The sequence below is a fragment of the Dermacentor andersoni genome, chromosome 1 (assembly GCF_023375885.2).
Source record: "Dermacentor andersoni chromosome 1, qqDerAnde1_hic_scaffold, whole genome shotgun sequence".
In the NCBI taxonomy this organism is placed as follows: Eukaryota; Metazoa; Arthropoda; class Arachnida; order Ixodida; family Ixodidae; genus Dermacentor; species Dermacentor andersoni.
The window spans coordinates 228,684,286-228,703,697 of NC_092814.1; the positions used below are offsets into that span (position 1 = coordinate 228,684,286).

Consider the following 19,412-nt stretch of genomic DNA (forward strand, 5'->3'; position numbering starts at 1 on the left):
CCAATTCAAGCAATGAGCGGAGTTAGTTTCTCCAGATCACTTCTGAGACCACTGGTGTCGTGGCGCATGCATGCGCAATCAAGCAGCACTTTTCATATTTCACTCTCTACAAGTACAGCGTGGAAAAAACAATTATGCAAGACATAGTGCGATGGAAATGACTGAATGGTTCACATTAGGACGCAATAAATGCTTTCCCATAAGAAGGTTTCCAATAGTAAAAATTAAAAGCTTGTTAATCTTGTAACTTATCTTGAAGTTATCCTTGTGGTGGAAGAGGACCTATGACCAAACACGGCAGGTCTCATAATGGTATATTGTACTGTACCAGATTTTTATAACAGCTTGGGGATAATGTTAGCTAGTAAACTCACTGTATAAGTGATCTACAAAAGCAATATACTTACGCTACACAGTTTAACCCCTTGAGTGTTTTGGACACGCTCAGCTCGTCAATGGCAATAATCTTGATTTTAAAGCGATTTCGACGAACTCAGCACGTCCACTTTGTTTTAGAGCGCAGCTCTTAGGCGCCCGTTCCTGCGGCGTGCGTGGCCGTTGTAGCTTGTAACCGAGCGAACGCGCACAGCGATAGATGAGAGCGAACGCGGAGCGCAGCGGGCGATGAAAGACGGCAAGGAAAAAGAGCGCGAGGAGGAAGGCGGAGGAAGAGGGCATGGCGAAAGCGTAAAAAGAAAAGCGTAGTGCCGCGTGAAACGGACTGGGCGACGATGGCTACGAGATGGCGCCAGAGTAGTGTGCATCGAGGCACCCTACGCGTCGTCTGTTCGCTAGAGGTGTGCGTCGTGTCGGTTTCGACCGGCGGCGGCGACGTCATCGGCGCGGCGCTGGGTTATTCATCGGCGGCAGCGCACGGACATTTTTCGTTGGCGGCGGCGGCGTGGAAATCGAAACCACAAATTTAAAAAGCCGTTTCGCTACATCCTTCTCTGCTAAACTGGTTGAAATTCTGGCCTTTTCATACTAAGCGCTGAGAGGACCGACTACAGCGGCTTTGAAAGTTAGAGAAGTACAAAACGTTTTGTAAGTCTTCTCTTCAGCCGACACATATAAAAAAATATTGGGCACATATCTAAAAGCGTTTATGTTGAGTGTGTTTGTATATTCCTTTCTCCACGAATATGCAGAGCCTTGCTGTTGCGTCGTAGTCGCAATTGTTTTCATTTTTGCTGTGCCACGGTTTATACGAGATATTTTTCCACTGAGCAAAGAGTCAGTGAATTCGTCTAGAATTGCTAAGCCAGCCCTGACGCCCGTGACACTTTCTAGATATGTTAACCTTGCTTCCACTTGTTCTGAATGAGATTATGTTTATACAATATGCTTTACGTAAAAAAAAACAGACCTCTTCTCTGAACAACTTTTGCAAGGTTGAGCCCTTAAGCTGTCAACCAATCAGCAGATGTTATAACGCACCTTCCTGACTGGACAATAAGTGAAATCACTTGTTCTGAATATTAATCGCCCGTTGCTTATGTAACTTTTTTATAACGTCCTTTTTCCCTAAAGAACAAAGAATCAAAATAACTTTTTTTGTGTGCAGCAGAACTTTTTTATTTCAGCGGAGACATGTTGTCATGAGGTAGAAAACAAATTTGCTCAATTTGTTAACTCGTCATCACCAGGTTGAATGAACGAAGTGTGGATTAGTAGAAATGCGGGCATTGTTCGGATGCACAATTATTTCCGAAAGAAAAAAATTCTTTTTGAACCTGCATGTCGAAGCTGCTTTATAGATCACTGCAGCTATCGGTGTCAGTTGCATTCAAATTTTTATATGAATGCTACAAAGAAACAGCACCATGCAGTAGACATGTAAAACTATTTTTTTTTTCATGTAGAAAAGCAGAAAAATTTCTTCGAATGCAACGGCCGGAATAATGCGAAAACTTCCAAACGGCATCTTAAACACATCAGGGCCAGAAATTTCTATCCTGCTACAAGTTGCGTCTCTCACATTGATGCCGCTATCAGACATATCGCCGATTCCACCCGCAACTACAGCGCCCACGACCCTCAAGCCGTGATTCCGACGTTTCGAGGCCGTTGTTTCTTCTCGTTTCGCCATATTGACGCTTTTGGAAGAGAAGTTGCGGAAGCCCACGTTGCGCTGACTTGTGACCACACGCATGCACAGGCGCGTGGAGAACAGGGTTACTTTTGTTTGTGTTATTCATTGATGCCCTGCTTGACATGATTCTATGCTTGAGACAGGCAAAAGAATTAAAGAAAGCAACACAAAATCTTAAACAAAGCTGGATGAACTTAAAAAAGCAATCTTTATATTTACTTAAATGGCGCGCCGATCTCGCCGACAAGAAAGATCGGCGGCGCGCCGATCAGTTTGCGTCGGCGTCGGCGCGCCGACCTCTCGGCGCACACCTCAACTGTTCACCAAAGCGCTGCATGAGCGAATATTTATCTGCGACGGCTGCTGTAAATCGCGCCACGCGTCAGCCACACGCTGCCTCTCGCGATCTCCCAATTAGCGAGGCAGACGCGCCACACTTCACTCCGTTTGGAACGTGCCGCACGAGACATATTAGAGAGTTTTAGAATAGGGGCCCCAATATTTTGGGGCCCCAAAGAGCTTTGCGGGTGTTAGCGTTGGGGCACGCAGGAGTGAAGAGATTTAGAATAGGGCTTGGCGTTTACAGATAGTGTCTTGCGCTGACAGCGCCACTACGGCGTCGAAGAAAAACGATTAAAAATAAATAAAATGTACCATCTTATGATATGAATAGTAATTTTGACTTGCGTGTATTCGCGTTTAATTACGATTTAGAGGTTATTCTTCAAGCAGCAAACAATTAGTTGTGCTTAGTTTGGAGCAACAAAACCAACTTTACGTGCCTTCACCAGCCAAGCTTAGCCGTGTTAGGCCTACGAGCCATAAAATCCACACTCGAATTCGGAATCAGCGGCGTCTAATGAATCAATCTTCATAACACACGCTAGTTGAGAGAAAGCGATAACTGCAGTCACTTCTCCTAGCTTGCGAACTTCACGCATTACCGCGAATCGAACCCAGTTTGGTGCTAGATTAGAGCCGTCGCTTAGATGGGTGCCGCCATGTTTGTCGACGCAAAGCTTTTGGGAACGCTATTTGAGCTCCCGCTAAATCGGTGAAATAGCGTTCCCAACGCAAAACCCAAACGCAGTTTGCGTCTCGCGCATGCGCAGTGGCTTCGACGCTATTTCTTTGGGGCCCCAAAACGTTTGGGGCCCCTATTCTAAAACTCTCTATTGTCCGCGCGGCAGAATCGGTCAAAACGCGCTCCAAATCTTCCTCCGCGCTGGCCAACAGAATAAACGCGTTAGACACACCATCCTTTGGGTACCGGGGCACACGGAGATTGAGGGCAACCAAAGGGTTGATAGGATCTCGCGAGCATACAAACCGAGCGGACCTAAATAGAGATCCTGAGGATTTCATGACAGTGATCCCAACGTACTCTGACATACTAAATTACGCTACAGGGACGAGGATCAGATATCCCCCGCCCCACAATACAATCACTCAACAACAGGCAGTTTACTGGCGAAAGCTGCAGACAGGAACTTTCCCAAATTTACATATACTATGCAAAATGTTCCCAAGTCAATACAGGGACACATGCCCGTGGTGTGGCGCAATACCCACACTTTATCACATCACACGGGAGTGCAATACGAATAAGGTATTCCACAAAATAGAAAGTCCAAGTGCGGAGCAGTGGGAGAGCGTGCTCTCCAGCGGCGACCCTAGCCTCCAACGGAGGCTGGTGGATCATGCCCGACGAGCAGCCACGCTCAGTGGTGCACTGGAATAGGGGCGCCAATCATGCAGGCCGGAGATCGTCATCAACCAATAGAAGATGAAGACATCCGGCCTGACCGCTGAATTACTCTTTCTAGAGCAATAAAGTTTACTTCCTCCTCCTCCTCCGCGCCAGCCAATATATCGCGAAATGAAAACACGTATAGAGCTGCGCTGAAATTTCGCATTAGGGAGTATCGATTAACTTTTTCTTCTACTTCATAGACGGCTGCAGAGCCAGCGATTAACATCCGCGGCTATTTCGCTCTTTGATTGATTGATTGATTGATTGATTGATTGATTGATTGATTGATTGATTGATTGATTGATTGATTGATTGATTGGTGGCTGGCTGGCTGGCTGGCTGGCTGGCTGGCTGGCTGGCTGGCTGGCTGGCTGGCTGGATGGCTGGATGGATGGATGGATGGATGGATGGCTGGCTGGCTGGCTGGCTGGCTGGGATGGGATGGGATGGGATGGGATGGGATGGGCGGACGGACGGACGGACGGACGGACGGACGGACGGACGGACGGACGATGGATGGATGGATGGATATATGGATGGATGGATGGATGGATGGATCGATGGATGGATGGATGGATACGTACGTACATACGTACGTAGGTAGGTAGGTAGGTAGGTAGGTAGGTAGGTAGGTAGGTAGGTAGGTAGGTAGGTAGGTAGGTAGGTACGTACGTAGGTAGGTACGTAGGTAGGTACGTACGTAGGTAGGTAGGTACGTAGGTAGGTACGTAGGTACGTACGTAGGTACGTACGTAGGTAGGTACGTAGGTAGGTACGTACGTAGGTAGGTAGGTAGGTAGGTAGGTAGGTAGGTACGTACGTACGTAGGTACGTACGTAGGTAGGTAGGTAGGTACGTACGTAGGTAGGTAGGTAGGTACGTACGTAGGTAGGTAGGTAGGTAGGTACGTACGTAGGTAGGTAGGTAGGTAGGTACGTACGTAGGTAGGTAGGTACGTACGCAGGTAGGTAGGTACGTACGTAGGTAGGTACGTACGTAGGTAGGTAGGTACGTACGTAGGTACGTACGTAGGTAGGTACGTACGTACGTAGGTAGGTACGTACGTACGTAGGTAGGTACGTACGTAGGTAGGTACGTACGTAGGTAGGTACGTAGGTAGGTACGTACGTAGGTACGTACGTAGGTACGTAGGTAGGTAGGTACGTACGTAGGTACGTAGGTAGGTAGGTACGTACGTAGGTACGTAGGTAGGTAGGTACGTACGTACGTAGGTAGGTACGTAGGTAGGTACGTAGGTAGGTAGGTACGTACGTAGGTACGTAGGTAGGTAGGTACGTACGTAGGTACGTAGGTAGGTAGGTACGTACGTAGGTACGTACGTAGGTACGTAGGTACGTAGGTAGGTACGTAGGTAGGTAGGTACGTAGGTAGGTACGTAGGTAGGTAGGTACGTAGGTAGGTAGGTACGTAGGTACGTAGGTACGTAGGTAGGTAGGTAGGTAGGTAGGTACGTAGGTAGGTAGGTAGGTAGGTAGGTACGTAGGTAGGTAGGTACGTAGGTAGGTAGGTAGGTAGGTAGGTACGTAGGTAGGTACGTAGGTAGGTACGTAGGTACTTTTATTAGAAATGATGGCCTGTGACCTAAGATGGGGGTAAAGGATCAGGTGAAATGAAGGATGTCTGCCTCCTTAGCGAAGGACAGCGAATCGTTAATTCTTCTCGTGGGGTCTCCTTGCGGAAGCACGTTTATTGGGGTCTTTGTTTTCTAGTAAATATATGGTAGCACTTAGTCAGCGCTCAAAGACTGCGTTATTGTAATCGCGTGCTTTTTGCGCATTTTGGCATATTTGGAATGATGGCATCTGCTACTGCACTGGTCGTATAATACGTGAAAATAGAGAGAACACGAGTATTTACCAAATAATTTAACCTACTAACTTCAATTTTTGATACATGTCACCCATAAAGTGGCTCCAATTCTCTCTAAATATAACATTGCTGGCACTTTTGGTTCATTCAGGACAGCAAGCTTAAGGAAACTTTCTAAGTAAATATAACACCTTTAAAACAGGCAGGAAACGAAGGTTTAGCAATATTTATTTAGCCCCTAATTAAAACATACGCTTCGAAATTTTTCAGCTCATCACCCCTAGTATGACCCCCTACTTATTTTAAATTTAAACTCTGTGAAAGATGTAGTGTGTTTAGGACACGTAGCATGAACAGCTTCACTGTAAAATTGTGCGGTTTAATTCTTAGAGTGGCCAACAACGGTGTTTTTAGTTATGTCCTCCTTTGGCACAACAGAACAATCATCTAAGCCTTGACTAAAGTTAGCTGGGATGCCCTGTATATAGTTGGTGAAATGAAACGCTTCCTAGCTAGCAGTCACTTTTCATCACACTGCATGATATATAAACTGAAGTAGGTCCGACGAAATGTACGCTTCTGACAAATTGCTTCTGAGGTGTGCTTCCGCAATGCGATTTCTTCTTTCTTTTTTTTTTGTAACTATATACCTGCGGCCTGAAGCAGAGCACCCATACCGTCTTTCCGAGCAGCTTCGTCGAGTTTTCTTGCTGTTTTTGTGCAATTATTCTAAGGTTATGCAAACGAACATAATTAATCGTGAAAGAAGGTATGGCGTGCAGACACCGACACAAGAGAAGAGAACCAGACAATACAAATGTAGGTTATCAACTGTGGTGGAAAAGAAAGTAGACACAAAACTTATCTGCGCATGCTCAGGTATAGTAGCGCTACCCGTCAATCAGGCACACGTGCGGGTCTATACGCGAGAGATAACTGTTTAGGCATTTCAGTTCTTCTTTATGCTGCCAATAAGCTAAGTAAGAGTTGTCCCACCGTGCAGTGAAAGAATCAGCAGGTAAAAGATAAAAGGCAGACAGACATTTGCTTAATAAAACACACGAATAAATTCGAGGACTGCCGTACTGGTGTGGTCTACAGTTTTCGTTTTAGTTGCGGCCGCTTCAACGCAGAGCAGACAGGCCGTTGTGTTGATCAGATATTAATGGAACATAGAAGGTCGTTAACTGGAGGACCGCCATCTATAATCTTTCTTTGCACTGTCGAGACTGTAAATGCACGCCAAATTCCGATGAATGTGTTGTTTTATACACGCACAAGAACGAAGAAACGCGTCTAATGGCCGAGGCCTTGCCTAGGCGGATAGTTAACGGAGGAGGTACCAGCTTTCCGAAGCCCATATATATATATATATATATATATATATATATATATATACGTGTGTGTGTGTGTGTGTGTGTGCGTGCGTGCGTGCGTGCGTGCATGCGTGTGCGCGCGCGCGCGTGTGTGTGTCAGATTCTTGATGTTGCGAGATGACTCAGGCTGTGAAATTAAACTGCCTCCTACTGTGCGGTCTTGTAAGTACTCATATAAGGCCGTCAGTGAAGACAATTCCTCGAGGTCACACGAAGTTTTAAATGCAACTGTCATTAAAGGTAATGTATGGTACACTCCCCCCCCCCCCCCCACACACACACACACATCAAGGCGGAGGACGATTCAGGAAAGGCAAAAATTGTCATCCACCTGATAGAACCAAGAAGCTACAGTTATATATATATATATAGCTATATAAAGTTTTGTGCCTACTTTCTTTTCCGCCACAGTGCGCCCTTCAGTTAGTTGACAGTCGGCGTTTGTGTTGTCTGGGGCGCGATCAGAGATCGCTGTTCGAAACGCGCGTTCAGTTTGCGTTGAGTTCCGCCGCACACGATTGGCCTCAGCCGCGCCGACGGGCGCGGCTGACGACGTTGGCGCGGCCATGACCATAGCGCGGCCAGTCGCGTGAGGCGAAACTGAGTGCAAACTGAACGCGCGTTTAGAGCAACCATCTGATCGCGCCCCTGCGTCCGTGTCTGCACGCCTTACCTTCTTTCACTATGGATCCCTACCAACAAGCTCAACTGTGGTTCAAATAACATAATAAAATGAATTCTTAACGCGCTGCGCAAGATGCACAAGAAAAGAAAGAAAGACAGGAAAGAGCGCAGACTACCAACTTTATTTCACGAAACGACAGAACGCCTTTATGTCGGCAACCTAATCACATGCGCCACCCGGACTAGTAAAACCAAGACAATCAAAGTGCCACCACCAACACGGAGTGAGCACACTACCTTTCACTGGCGAAAAAAAGAATTTATACACCAGAAAGAAAAAAGAAAAACATCATGCTCAAGGGCTTTTTGAAAGAGATCAACAGAAAAACCGAACAAAAACAATCGACAAAAACTACGCGGATCCCACGTACTGTGTGAATCGATGTAAGCGAAGCTTTCTGTGCTGTTTGCTTTGATTGATGATAATTAGCGGTGATGCCGATGGCAAATGTTTAATTTCTTCAACGTTTAGTCCAACACGAGAGTGATGAGTTGATGTTAATCGTTACCTTGCGTGCACCATTATTGTTTGCATAGTACACAGAACAAACAGGGAGAGGTGTTTGCTTGAGGCGTCAGTGTGCGCCATGCTTCATAACCTCTGAGAGGGTTGAGCATTGTCATTGCCTCACATAGCACATCGCATCGTGGCAGAAGCATTAAACTTGAATTGGATTATGTGGCTGTACGTGCCAAAACCACAATCGGATAATGGGATGCGCGGTAGTGGCAGACTCCGGATTAATTTTGACGCCGTGGTGTTCTTTAACCTGTCCCTAAATTTAGGTGCACGAGCGGTGCACTTATTTTTTTTGGACTCGCACGTTACTAGAAAGGTAAGCGCTGGCGTTTCTGCAATGCTTTTGTGGGAGGTCACGGATAATTACAGCTGTCAAGAGGCTAATGTGGCGACGTCCAGGGAGCTCCAGAGGGCATTGTGCCCATTTGACGCGGTGCAAAGATCTAAACGAGTTTCTCGCGTCGCCTTTCCTTTCTGCCATGCGCCTGACGTGCATACACACGCTGTGACTCCCCCCCCCGATGCGGTGTGCCAGACAGCAGCAGCAGCAGCAGTGGGAAAGTCGAAAGAAGAGGCAGAGAAAGCTTCGCTTTAGAAGCATACAATCGACGCCAATAAAAGACAATCAGATTATGGTGAAAACAACACGACCAAAGGAATGCAAAAAATGAAAACTCTTCCTTTTTTTCCTTTGTGCATCTTGCGCAGCGCGTTTATAATTCAGGTATGAACCAACTAGTGCGCAAGAAAGTATTACTAAACATAATTAGACCGGTTCAAACCAGTTTGAGCAGTTATTTTCTCGCTCGGGAGTTGAACCTGTACACAAAAACGTGCGCAGCTTGCACTAGTGGTGCAAGGCTGGAGTCAACAGCGGAGCTTGATCACCTAGCTTTTACGTGGCTTGCCTCTGTTTGTAAGTTTTGCGAGGTTATGCTAGGTTTTGCTAAGTTGTTGGTAGACCTGGCTAAGTCGTTTTTAGGTTTTGCGAGGTTATGGTAGGCTTGGCTAAGTTGTTTCTAGGTTTTGCGAGGTTATGCTAGGTTTTACTAAGTTGTCTCGAGCAGTCGCAGGGCGGGATCGCTTTCTCGGCGACGTCGAGCGTTCAGGCGCTGACTCTCGCGTTCCCTGGACTGAAACTCGGGATCCTCGACTCGGCGTCGCCTCGTTTCAGCCGCAGCTTCGCCGCGATGTTTCGGATCGGCTGGGCGGCGACGCATCGCTTCTCCCTTGGCAGTATGGCGCTCTTGCTGGTAAGCCGTTTCTTCTTCGAGCGTCCGGACTTTCTTCGGTCTTCCCATAGCAGCAGCACGTACGCACGGAGTAGAGGAGGCGAGAGGTGCGACGCCGCGCCGGCTGTTCCGAGCTTTTACTCGCCTGTGACATCACGACTCCGCCCTACGCGCGTGGGGCACGAGGAAGTCACGTGGCTCGGTGCTCTCGCAGGTGGTTGCTAGGCAACGCGAGGTGGCGCACAGCTGGGCTGAGTTTTTCTGGTAACGCTCCACGGCAGAACTAAAAGCTTAAACGGCTCCGCTGTTAAAATAGCTTTGGTTCGACACTGCTCGCAAGATATCACTTCGCGCGTACCACAGACATCGCACCACCGCCGCCGCGTGCCCAACCCGTGTGCAGCCTACGTCGGTGCGGCGTAAACCGATCGCCTAGGGAATCTGCATACACGCGGCCACGCCCCCTTTTCACGGCGGTGACGAGGTGACAACTCCAAAAGTTGAAGCCTTAGCTCGGGGTCTCCTATAGCACATAGGAAAGGAGACATCTTGTTTCGGCAACCACTGCACCGAAATTGATGAGGTTTGTCAGACTAAAAAAATAATCATAGTAAGTTAAAATCTAGTGACTAGGAAGCGGATTTTCTATTTAGGCCGTAGATTAATTTTAATAACAATAGTTGAAAATTGCAAAATTTAGAAAAACGAAACTATCAAGTTTACAACTCGGTAACTCTACAATAAAAGACGATATGAAGATACCGTAAAATAGATTTAATAATGCACCTAAAGCTCACAAAATGTATGTTATACACCTCTGTGAACTATATTACTAATTTGTGAACAGGCCTTTAGCGAAACACTTGTAATCATTGTAACAAATCCCCGTAAGCTGTAAGTTAGCTTACCAAATTTCTCCGCTTTAGATGCGCTAACCGATGCAGTTTAAAGAACTGCGATATCTGTTTTTCATACAATGTTAGATTTGTGAACATTGTGCTAGTACATTTCTCGAGCTACCAATTTTTGGAAATTCCTGTAAGAAATATCGGGCCATAAATCAAATTTCCGCTTCTACAATCACTGACATTTAACTTTCTCTCTCAAATGCAAAACATATTTCATTAAAATCTGTCCAGTGCTTGTCTCAGATAAGCATTTCTGCGTTTTACATGTATTTGAATAGGCGGCATCGGCGTTGGGCCCAAGTTAAGGCTTCCTCGTATACAACTAGAGTGTACTATGTTTTTTATAGTTTTCTGAGGAAAAATAACACCGACCTATCTTTTAAGCTACGGCTGAAAGCAGACCGCCACGCTGAGCACAAAATAAAGCTGTGACAAATGAACCTTCGCTGAATGGAGGGCGAGTGTCTACGCACGCGTTTTGAGCAATGTTTCCCAACGCGATAATGTGCGGGCCGACGTCGACGATTCGCGTGCACACAAAAAGCCACGGGGTCAGCGTTCAGTGCACGCGCAGGCAGAAGCCACTCTAGCGCAGGATGCCTTGGGGTCGCGGCGCTGGCATCGAGGCGCCCCAATGTAAAGTAGGCGGTTGCGATATACAAGTTGCAATATACTGCAGTGCATAATACGCACTGATCAATCGCTCAAATTTATAATTTGTGCAGGCGATGAAAGCTCGTTAGCAGTGAGGTATGCAGCGCCATAAAAAAATTAATGCTGCATTCCGATTTTCGCGCTTTTTCTTGAGCAAGAATCAAGTAGTGGTCAAGAAAGTAGTACAACTTTATTGGAGATAACAAGCTATACTATACCATAGTCCATCCATTTTTTCCAGAGTCCTTCCATTTTTCCAGAGTCCTTCCAAAACATGGAAGGACTCTGACTATACGTACACTCTTACAATTCTTTTTTAATAATATCGCACGACAGTCGACTGCACGGCGGCTAAGTGGCCCTGTAGCGGCGATGGGCGGCGGGATCGACGACAGTAACTTCCAGTTAGAATTTACTCCGCTACGCTGTTCGCTTCAGGAGTGCCCCTCTCTGCTACGAGGCCGCTGATACGCCGTAGGGTCGACGATCGCGCGAGATTTTTTTTTTTTTTAATGCAACGTATTGAATTTTTTTTTTTTTTTTTTTTTGCAATTACATGCATATATGCACGAGCCGGCCATTTTACGCCGCAAGGTAAACTTCTGAATTAAGATATAAAGAAAAGAGGAATGCATCTTTTCAAATCGCCATTCAAAAAATGCTCGAATTTCATTTCAAGCCGAGCAGGTATGAACCGTGTGTAATCACAAATAAGGGGTCACAGCACAGCGCAACAATCACCTTGTTGATGACGAAGTGGAGCGGTGCACCCTTCCAGCAGCATGTGAGCACGTAATCGCCGGGTCGCGAGACGCAGTCTCGCACCAGGAAGCCCCCGTCGACGGTCATGAGCTCCTCGGCACGCTGCCGCGGGATGGTGCCGTGGTACCAGGCATGGCTGCGCAAGTCCCGGCTGTCCAGGCCCAGCTCCCATTCCAGCGCTTTCCGCAAATCTTCGGATGGTGTTTCGCTGGTCACGGGTGTCTCCTAATAGAAACAACGAGAACCGCTTTTCAAGAATATGCGACGAGAGTGTATGGTTACGGCGTTCGGCCACTAAGCGCGAGGTCGCGGTTTCGAATACTGGCCGAATTCCGGAGGGAGCAGAATGCTAAAATGCTTGTGTACTTATATAAGGCGTGATAAAGCTTTCCCGCATCACTTGACTACAGTGCATGACATAGCCCGTTGCTCTGAAAAACATAAATGTTTACCGGTAAAAAAGAAGAAGAAAACAACATCATGGTGCAGTAAAAAAGAAGCAAGAACTCGAACTGGCAACATTGCCGGGCTCGTCTAGCACAAAAAAGACAAAATACATAAATATACCGCGAAATTCGTGATGTAATAGTGGCGTTATCGGCGTCGCAGATTGGATACGAAATTAAAATGGGAAAATTTCGTCTTCGTATATCTCTGCTACCATTTCAGTACGTAACTCTTCCGCCGAGGCGGACAAATGCAATTAGCGTTGAGTATACCACATTAAACAAACTTCATGCTCGGCTCCGGCAAGCTCTTTTTTCGTCCACTTTCATATCCCTTTTCCTCTTTGTTTTCTCTATTTCGATACACTACGAGGTCGAATCAGAAAGTCATTGCCCCTATATTTTAGCCAAATTACGGCTATACATGTAAAATCAACACATCCATTCCCAGCGGTGGACCTTTCTTGGACTGGCCCGGCCTTATCTGCCGGTTGCTCCGCGCCACGGCGCTGCTGTCAGTTGTTGAAGATGGCGGTTGTGCTTCACACGTCCACGGCGTACAAGTAACGAAGTGTGATTCGTTTTCTATGCAGCAAGGAACGAGCGCCCATCGAAATACACAGGGAAATGCAGCCCACGTATGGGGAAAGGTGTCTTGCGTTGAGCAGTGTGAGGTGGTGGTGTCGTGAGTTCGCAAAAGGCCGTAAAGACTTGCGTGACAATAAGCGTTCGGGGAGGCTGCGTGCGTACGAATTCTATCACAGAGGCGTCTCAAATTTAGTGCTGCGATGGTACAAATGTCTGAACCGGTGTGAGGACTATGTGATAAAGTAGTGTAAGGTGCGTAGAATAGTACGTATACATGAAAGCACCTGTATGTACCTTATTTTTGGTTAATTAAAAATAGGGGCAAAGACTTTATGATTCGCCCTCGCATAACAGTTAATTTCCCCTATGTACACCTTCGTTGGCACTCGCGTCTTTTCGGCCTTAACCGATTAACCGGGCTCAGCGTCGTTAACCTCTCTGCCTTTCCCTTATGATGTATCTCTCTCTTTCTCTCTTCCCCTATGTTTTCCCTCGCTTCTTTGTTTTCTTCATGCGGTTGTAACTAGCAAAAGATCGCGCACTTCGGTTCTCCTTACTCCTCGTTCATGTTTCTATTTAGTGTCCCTCTTGGAAACTTTTGACGGAGAGTTGGAGCCAATCATTGTTGTCATTTAGTAAATTTTAAGAAATAGTAGCGAGCATGTAAGCACGTGTGTCGAAATATACGGAGTCAAAGTTTTTCTTCGCTTCATTATAGGCAGCCATGACTGACAAGAAAAGTGAGCGGACCGATTATTATTTTTTTCTCCTTTAGCCGCAAAGCTGATAAGTCACTATCAACTGCGTCGCGTAAGTGTATAATATCGCTCCAAGCAGTCCCGGTGCCTAATCTCCACTACGCCACGTAAAGCCCACCTTTTCGAGAAATAAAGCGGATCGGTCGCAAACTCCCGCAACGTTTACGATTCTTCGGAAGGCTACACAGTTGGGTAAGCCGCGGACAATGATTACCTTAAGGTTTGTGGCAAACGCCTCTACAACGAAATTACCTGTATAACGAAGGATTTGTTATGTTCCGACCGAATTTCTATCTTACGTGTGTACGGTGAGCGGATAAACAAGGAAGATCACTCCAACTAATCTGTCTATACAACGAAGAAATTGAGGCGTCCCAACGACTGATTTGTTGCTTTACAACGAATGCCACGTAGCGGTACCACCCTGCCCTCCGCAAACGCCACTTTGCTGCACTCTGCGCTAACGGCAGCGCTAGCGACACACTTGACGGGTGCAACGATGTCAGCGAGTGTTAGTCCTGCTGCACTGCTTCAGAAATGGCTCAATCCGTAAGCTGCTTATTGTAACACATCAGTGGTTGTGGTGGCTGACGAGTACGTCGTAGTTGATTATGTGATGACGTTATCGGATACATGACGACCGACGAAGTCTTCAAAGGTTTCTAGAGCCGAAAAGACGCGAGTGCCAACGAAAGTGTACCAATGATAGAGCCTGTTAACGAACGAAAAAGTTTTGACGGCAAAGAAGGCGATAGCTGCATTCGACGATATGCAGCTTTTACCTTGCGTCACTCCCGCGTTTCGCCGCGGAGCAAGTCGTGAATCTCGCTGCAATAAGATGGGTTGTAGAGTCAATGTGCAGTCGCACATTCCGTCAGACGAAGTGTGTACAAAACATGGCGACTTATTTCACTAAGTATCTTGTATTCATGTTAAATACAGGTGTTCTCTTGTTGAATGCGTTTAGCCTCCTCTACTGTGAGCGGTACGGCGCGCGATCTTTTCACCGATGTGACCTGTATAACGACGGATTTTAGAGGTCCGAAGAACCTCGTTATAAAGGCCTTGCAAGGCCTTCATTGCAACCATGAAGGTTTCAATGAAAATTAATCCGAAAATGTAGTTATTTACAAGCGTACTTTAGCTATTTATATGACGTAATATGACGTAGCGCACTTGATGTGCGACACACACTGTATGCCCGCCGCGGTGGCTTAGCGGCTGTGATGTTGCGCTGCTAAACACGAGGTCGCGGGATCAAATCCTGGCCGCAGCGGCCGCATTGGGGCGAAATGCAGAAAAGCCCGTCTCCCCTGCATTGGGAACACGTTAAAGATCCCCTAGTGGTCAATTAACATTAATCCGGAGTACCCCACTGCGGCGTGCCCCATAATCAAATCGTGGTTATGGCACGTAAAACCCCAGAATTCAACCATATGCTGGAGACAGCCGATAACAGCTTGCCTGCCTTATCGTGTGTGTGTGTGTGTGTGTGTGTGTGTGTGTGTGTGTGTGTGTGTGTGTGTGTGTGTGTGTGTGTGTGTGTGTGTGTGTGTGTGTGTGTGTGTGTGTGTGTGTGTGTGTGTGTGTGTGTGTGTGTGTGTGTGTGTGTGTGTGTGTGTGTGTGTGTGTGTGTGTGTGTGTGTGTGTGTGTGTGTGTGTGTGTGTGTGTGTGTGTGTGTGTGTGTGTGTGTGTGTGTGTGTGTGTGTGTGTGTGTGTGTGTGTGTGTGTGTGTGTGTGTGTGTGTGTGTGTGTGTGTGTGTGTGTGTGCGCGCGCGTGTGTGTGTGTGCGCGTGTGTGTGTGTGCGCGTGCGTGCGTGCGTGCGTGCGTGCGTGCGTGCGTGCGTGCGTGCGTGCGTGTGTGTGTGTGTGTGTGTGTGTGTGTGTTCATCTTAAGGCATTTGGAGGAAGCCACGAGCTTCGCCTTTAAGATTGAACGCAATAGCATTCAAAGGTATTGCAAGGAACCGGGCGCGCCGCTCCGCGGCCCCCGAGACACACACGCCGGCGTGCGCAAATGGCGGACGCCGCGGTCGTTCTCGGAATTGTGGAAACGCTGCACTTTTTTTTTTAGTTTTCGTGTAACAGAATTATGTTTTCTCGTATAGTCAGAATACAATCCGAGAGCTATCATGTCTGTAGGTTGTGTGTATGTTGTAGTTTACAATTTTCCCGCGTATTTTAGCTTGGAAATTCAATTATTTCAGTAAATTCCTTGCGTCACATGGATGGCCTGGGCATGGGTGGTTTGAAAATCATTTTTTGCCATAACGAGGTCCGACGCCAGGTTTTCTGCGACACGGGCTCCTGTGCAGTCGAATGAAAAGAAACTCTAATCCCACAGCCTGGCTCCGAAGACCATTACAAGTTAAAATGGTCTGCGTAACACTTGCTTCGCACGGTGAAGTGGGCAACCACGATATCTCGACGTGTTCGGTTTGCTGAACGAAAGCACAGTGAACAAATAGGCGGCGCACCATGCTAGATCTGTGACTAGAAGCAGCGGTCGAGGTGGAGCCTGATCGCACCAGCGACACTGGCGAGACAGTGGAGTGCACCAGTACGTTGGGGTACGAAACTGTCTTTCCTCCAAGGTTGGGTGGCCTGGAAAGAGAAATAAGCAGCACTTAATCACCGGATATACACAGCTGCCCACTCTTCATGAGGGCATTACCTTTCTATTAGCAAAATAAAATTACTGGTTAAAGTAGGGTTTCTAAATGTTCTAGGCATGCAATAACACGAATGTTTACAGTACGTAAAATAACACAGTAAAGTCCTGCAGATCCCGCCTAACCCTGGATATGGTCGAGAAAGTCTCATAACTGTTGTCCATGTCATTTGCGACAGCGTAGAACGTAAATTTTGTCAATGTGAAAGAATAAGAACAGGAAACTGGCACCTTACACGTTCCACATAACATTATATATATATGGCCAAGAAAGTCTAATAACCGTTGTCCATGTCTTTGCGACAGTGTAGAACGTAAAATTTGTTAATGTGAGAGAATGAGAACAGGAAAGTGACACCGTACACGTTCCAGATAACATCGGAGCTGTTTCGCTGCAAAATGTTTGTTTTTCGATATAAAATGTTACACATGTTTAGCTGTAGAAGGTTTCGGTGCTCTTTTCGTGCATCTATACTGGCACTATCGCACCGAGGATTTCTATCTGGGGGTGGTAGAAATTGGAGGGCTGGATTGGGGGGAGCGGGTGGGGGGGGGGGGGGTGTTTACCCGCCCTCCTTTTGATAAGCCACTGCTTACTGGTGCTTCTAGTGTAGAAATTGTACAAGTCAACAGACTCATTACCACTGTCTGAAAATGGTCACTATTGCATAAACACTGCATGATCTTTAGAAGAGTAGAGTTTTGGGGCAGTTGGTGATACATACATGTTTGACTACGGTGAAGCGCAACAGACGGGGCCAAAGGAAGGAGAGACAGACGGGACAAGCGCATTAAGTTAATTGAACACCGAAACACAGATATTTAAACACCAAGCTGAACGCACAATAGACGCACGAAGGAATAAAAAAAACCGACAACTTCGCGACACATCTGATGTGATGACTAGAGTTGGGAAAATCTGGACAAGAACCTTACCAAAATCTGGACATAAAACACAAAGAAATTGCGACACGTTGAGAGAGTGTGCATCGAGCACGAAATTACGTTCAGCTTCTTTTTACCACTTTATTCTCTACCACTGAAATAGTTACGAACACCTCGAGGCTGCGCTCTCAAGCCGTGTCTTTTTTCTGGACAACGAGAGCTCCACTCCGGTAGAAATGAATACTTATCAAAGGTTCTCCAAGCCGCATAGCTGCATCCGCACATGTCAAGTGCATACAATGCTCGGAGGGAAAGAGCTAAGCAGTCCGAAAAAGACACAAACAAATGCTGTTTCTTTTTTTTTTTTTTTTCTTGCATGAGCTCAGCGTATACAACATTGCGGAACTTGATAGCCCCATCGATATCTCTTGAATGAGTTGGTGTAGTACAGCTCCGTGTAGTAGAAATCCGCGCAGCATACACTACAGTGCACACAAGACAGAAAGTATATTATTGCGTGCCAATACACATAGTCGGAAAGATTTACGGGAAACTTCTTACGTTTCGATAGTAAGTGCCTGGAATGAAAATGAAACTATTTGCTATAAGGTTGGTATAAGGTTGGTTGGTGAAGGAACCTTTCACTTTAAGAGCTGTTCTGAAAACGGACGCATACCCGTCATCTTTGGCGGGCGCCGCATGGCACATGTTACAAATTGAATAAATGTGGTACTTTCACAACTATGGAAGACAGTTTACAGCAGAAGTAATTCGGACATCGTGGGCACAAACGCAGAGAAAACGACTAGGCTAAAATATTTATTGCGGTTGAATGGCAAAGTGAGTACAAGTACGCCTATTAAACCACTGGAAACAATATAGAAAACGTGGACAACGTGGGCAATCTAACTTTTCGGAACAAGAAAACTGTTGAAAACCGGTTTCAAGCAGTTTGCTAGATGCATGCATATAGCTGACACTTACATTGGGGAATTTTTCGAAACCGGGACATGTCCCGGAAGTCTCAGCTCTATAGTGATGACCCTGCCGTTATTTGTAGTCGTATACACATCAAGGAGCCGATCGGTCTAGTGATCATCGCCGTGTTCTGCATGAATGCGGAGCTACCTACTGCTTCTGTATAAATTATTTATACTTGGCTACATGTGCCGGGAAACCAAACACAACTGTTCACTTAGAACAGTCAAAAGGTGCCATTTGGAAGAAATAATTTGTTAATTTGTCTCTCTTGCCAGGTGTACAGCAGCCACAGCACCTCTGCGCGTATAGTAGGAGCAAAGTCCGCAAGCGCTTCAGCGCCCATATAATCTCTTTTTTTTTTTATGCTCAAAAGTGATGACACTCAAAAGTGATGGTGTGATGATGTTTGAACGGATTTATACCAACTCGCGTATTTAAAAAAAAAAATGAAGAACCAACCCCGGCTGCTATCCAAGGATGCATTTAGCATGCTTTGGGAGATGATTATTTGTGGCACTATGTTTTACTATTTTCTTTTTTTTTTTCATTTATTTTCACCTTAAAGGCCCGGAGGCATTACATAGGGGAGGGCTTTAATCCTTGTGACAATGTTAGAACAAATGTACAGAGCAGTAAAGAAACAACAAGCCAGGAACAATTTAACATCGTGTTGGAGTAAGGGTGCGTAGGATCGGTAATTAAGCAATGTGGTTATTCAACATTTCGCGGAACGTTTTACGGTCAGTGCATGACACGATATCTTCTGGGAGATGGTTCTAATGGGTTATTGCATCAGGGAAGAATGAAGTGTTTATGGCAGATGATGGGGTGTTAATGTGTGCTATGGAACGACTATGGCTTAAGCGAGAGGATGTACGTAAGGGTGGATTTAACAGGGAATGCCTGGAGTGTGGATGGTAATAAAATGTGTGAAGCAAGCAGAGACGAGAGATGATACGGCGGGAAGCAAGTGATGGTAGTTTTAGTGCGGTTATGCTGGTTTCACGAGAGCAGTATGAAGTGTAAACCGAGCAGCGCGATCTTGTATTGCTTCTATGCCATATGTAAGATATGATTGGGAAGGGTGCCAGATAGATGACGCATATTCTAACTGCGGACGTACGAATGTTAGACATGCTAGCTTTTTTATTTCTGGTAATGCGGCTTTCAGGTTACGTTTTAAATATCCAAGGGTACGTAAATCATTAGAACAGATGGTGTCAATATGAGTTGACCACGATAGTGTCGATGTCATGTGAACGCCGAGGTAT

At 46.3% G+C, this 19,412-nt stretch overlaps 1 protein-coding gene across 4 annotated transcripts in view; it reads right to left on the bottom strand.

Moving 5' to 3' along the window:
• The window catches only part of LOC126548063 (breast cancer anti-estrogen resistance protein 3 homolog), a 249,730-nt gene that overhangs the window by 21,651 nt on the left and 208,667 nt on the right, over positions 1 to 19,412 (bottom strand). For all 4 annotated transcript variants that reach the window (XM_050196144.3, XM_050196145.3, XM_050196146.3 and 1 more), the window contains 2 exons: positions 16,082 to 16,208; positions 11,791 to 12,036 (listed from right to left, as the gene is read on the bottom strand). In XM_050196144.3, the coding sequence (XP_050052101.1) occupies positions 11,791 to 12,036; positions 16,082 to 16,208 (373 nt within the window). The remainder of the gene's footprint in view (positions 1 to 11,790; positions 12,037 to 16,081; positions 16,209 to 19,412) is intronic.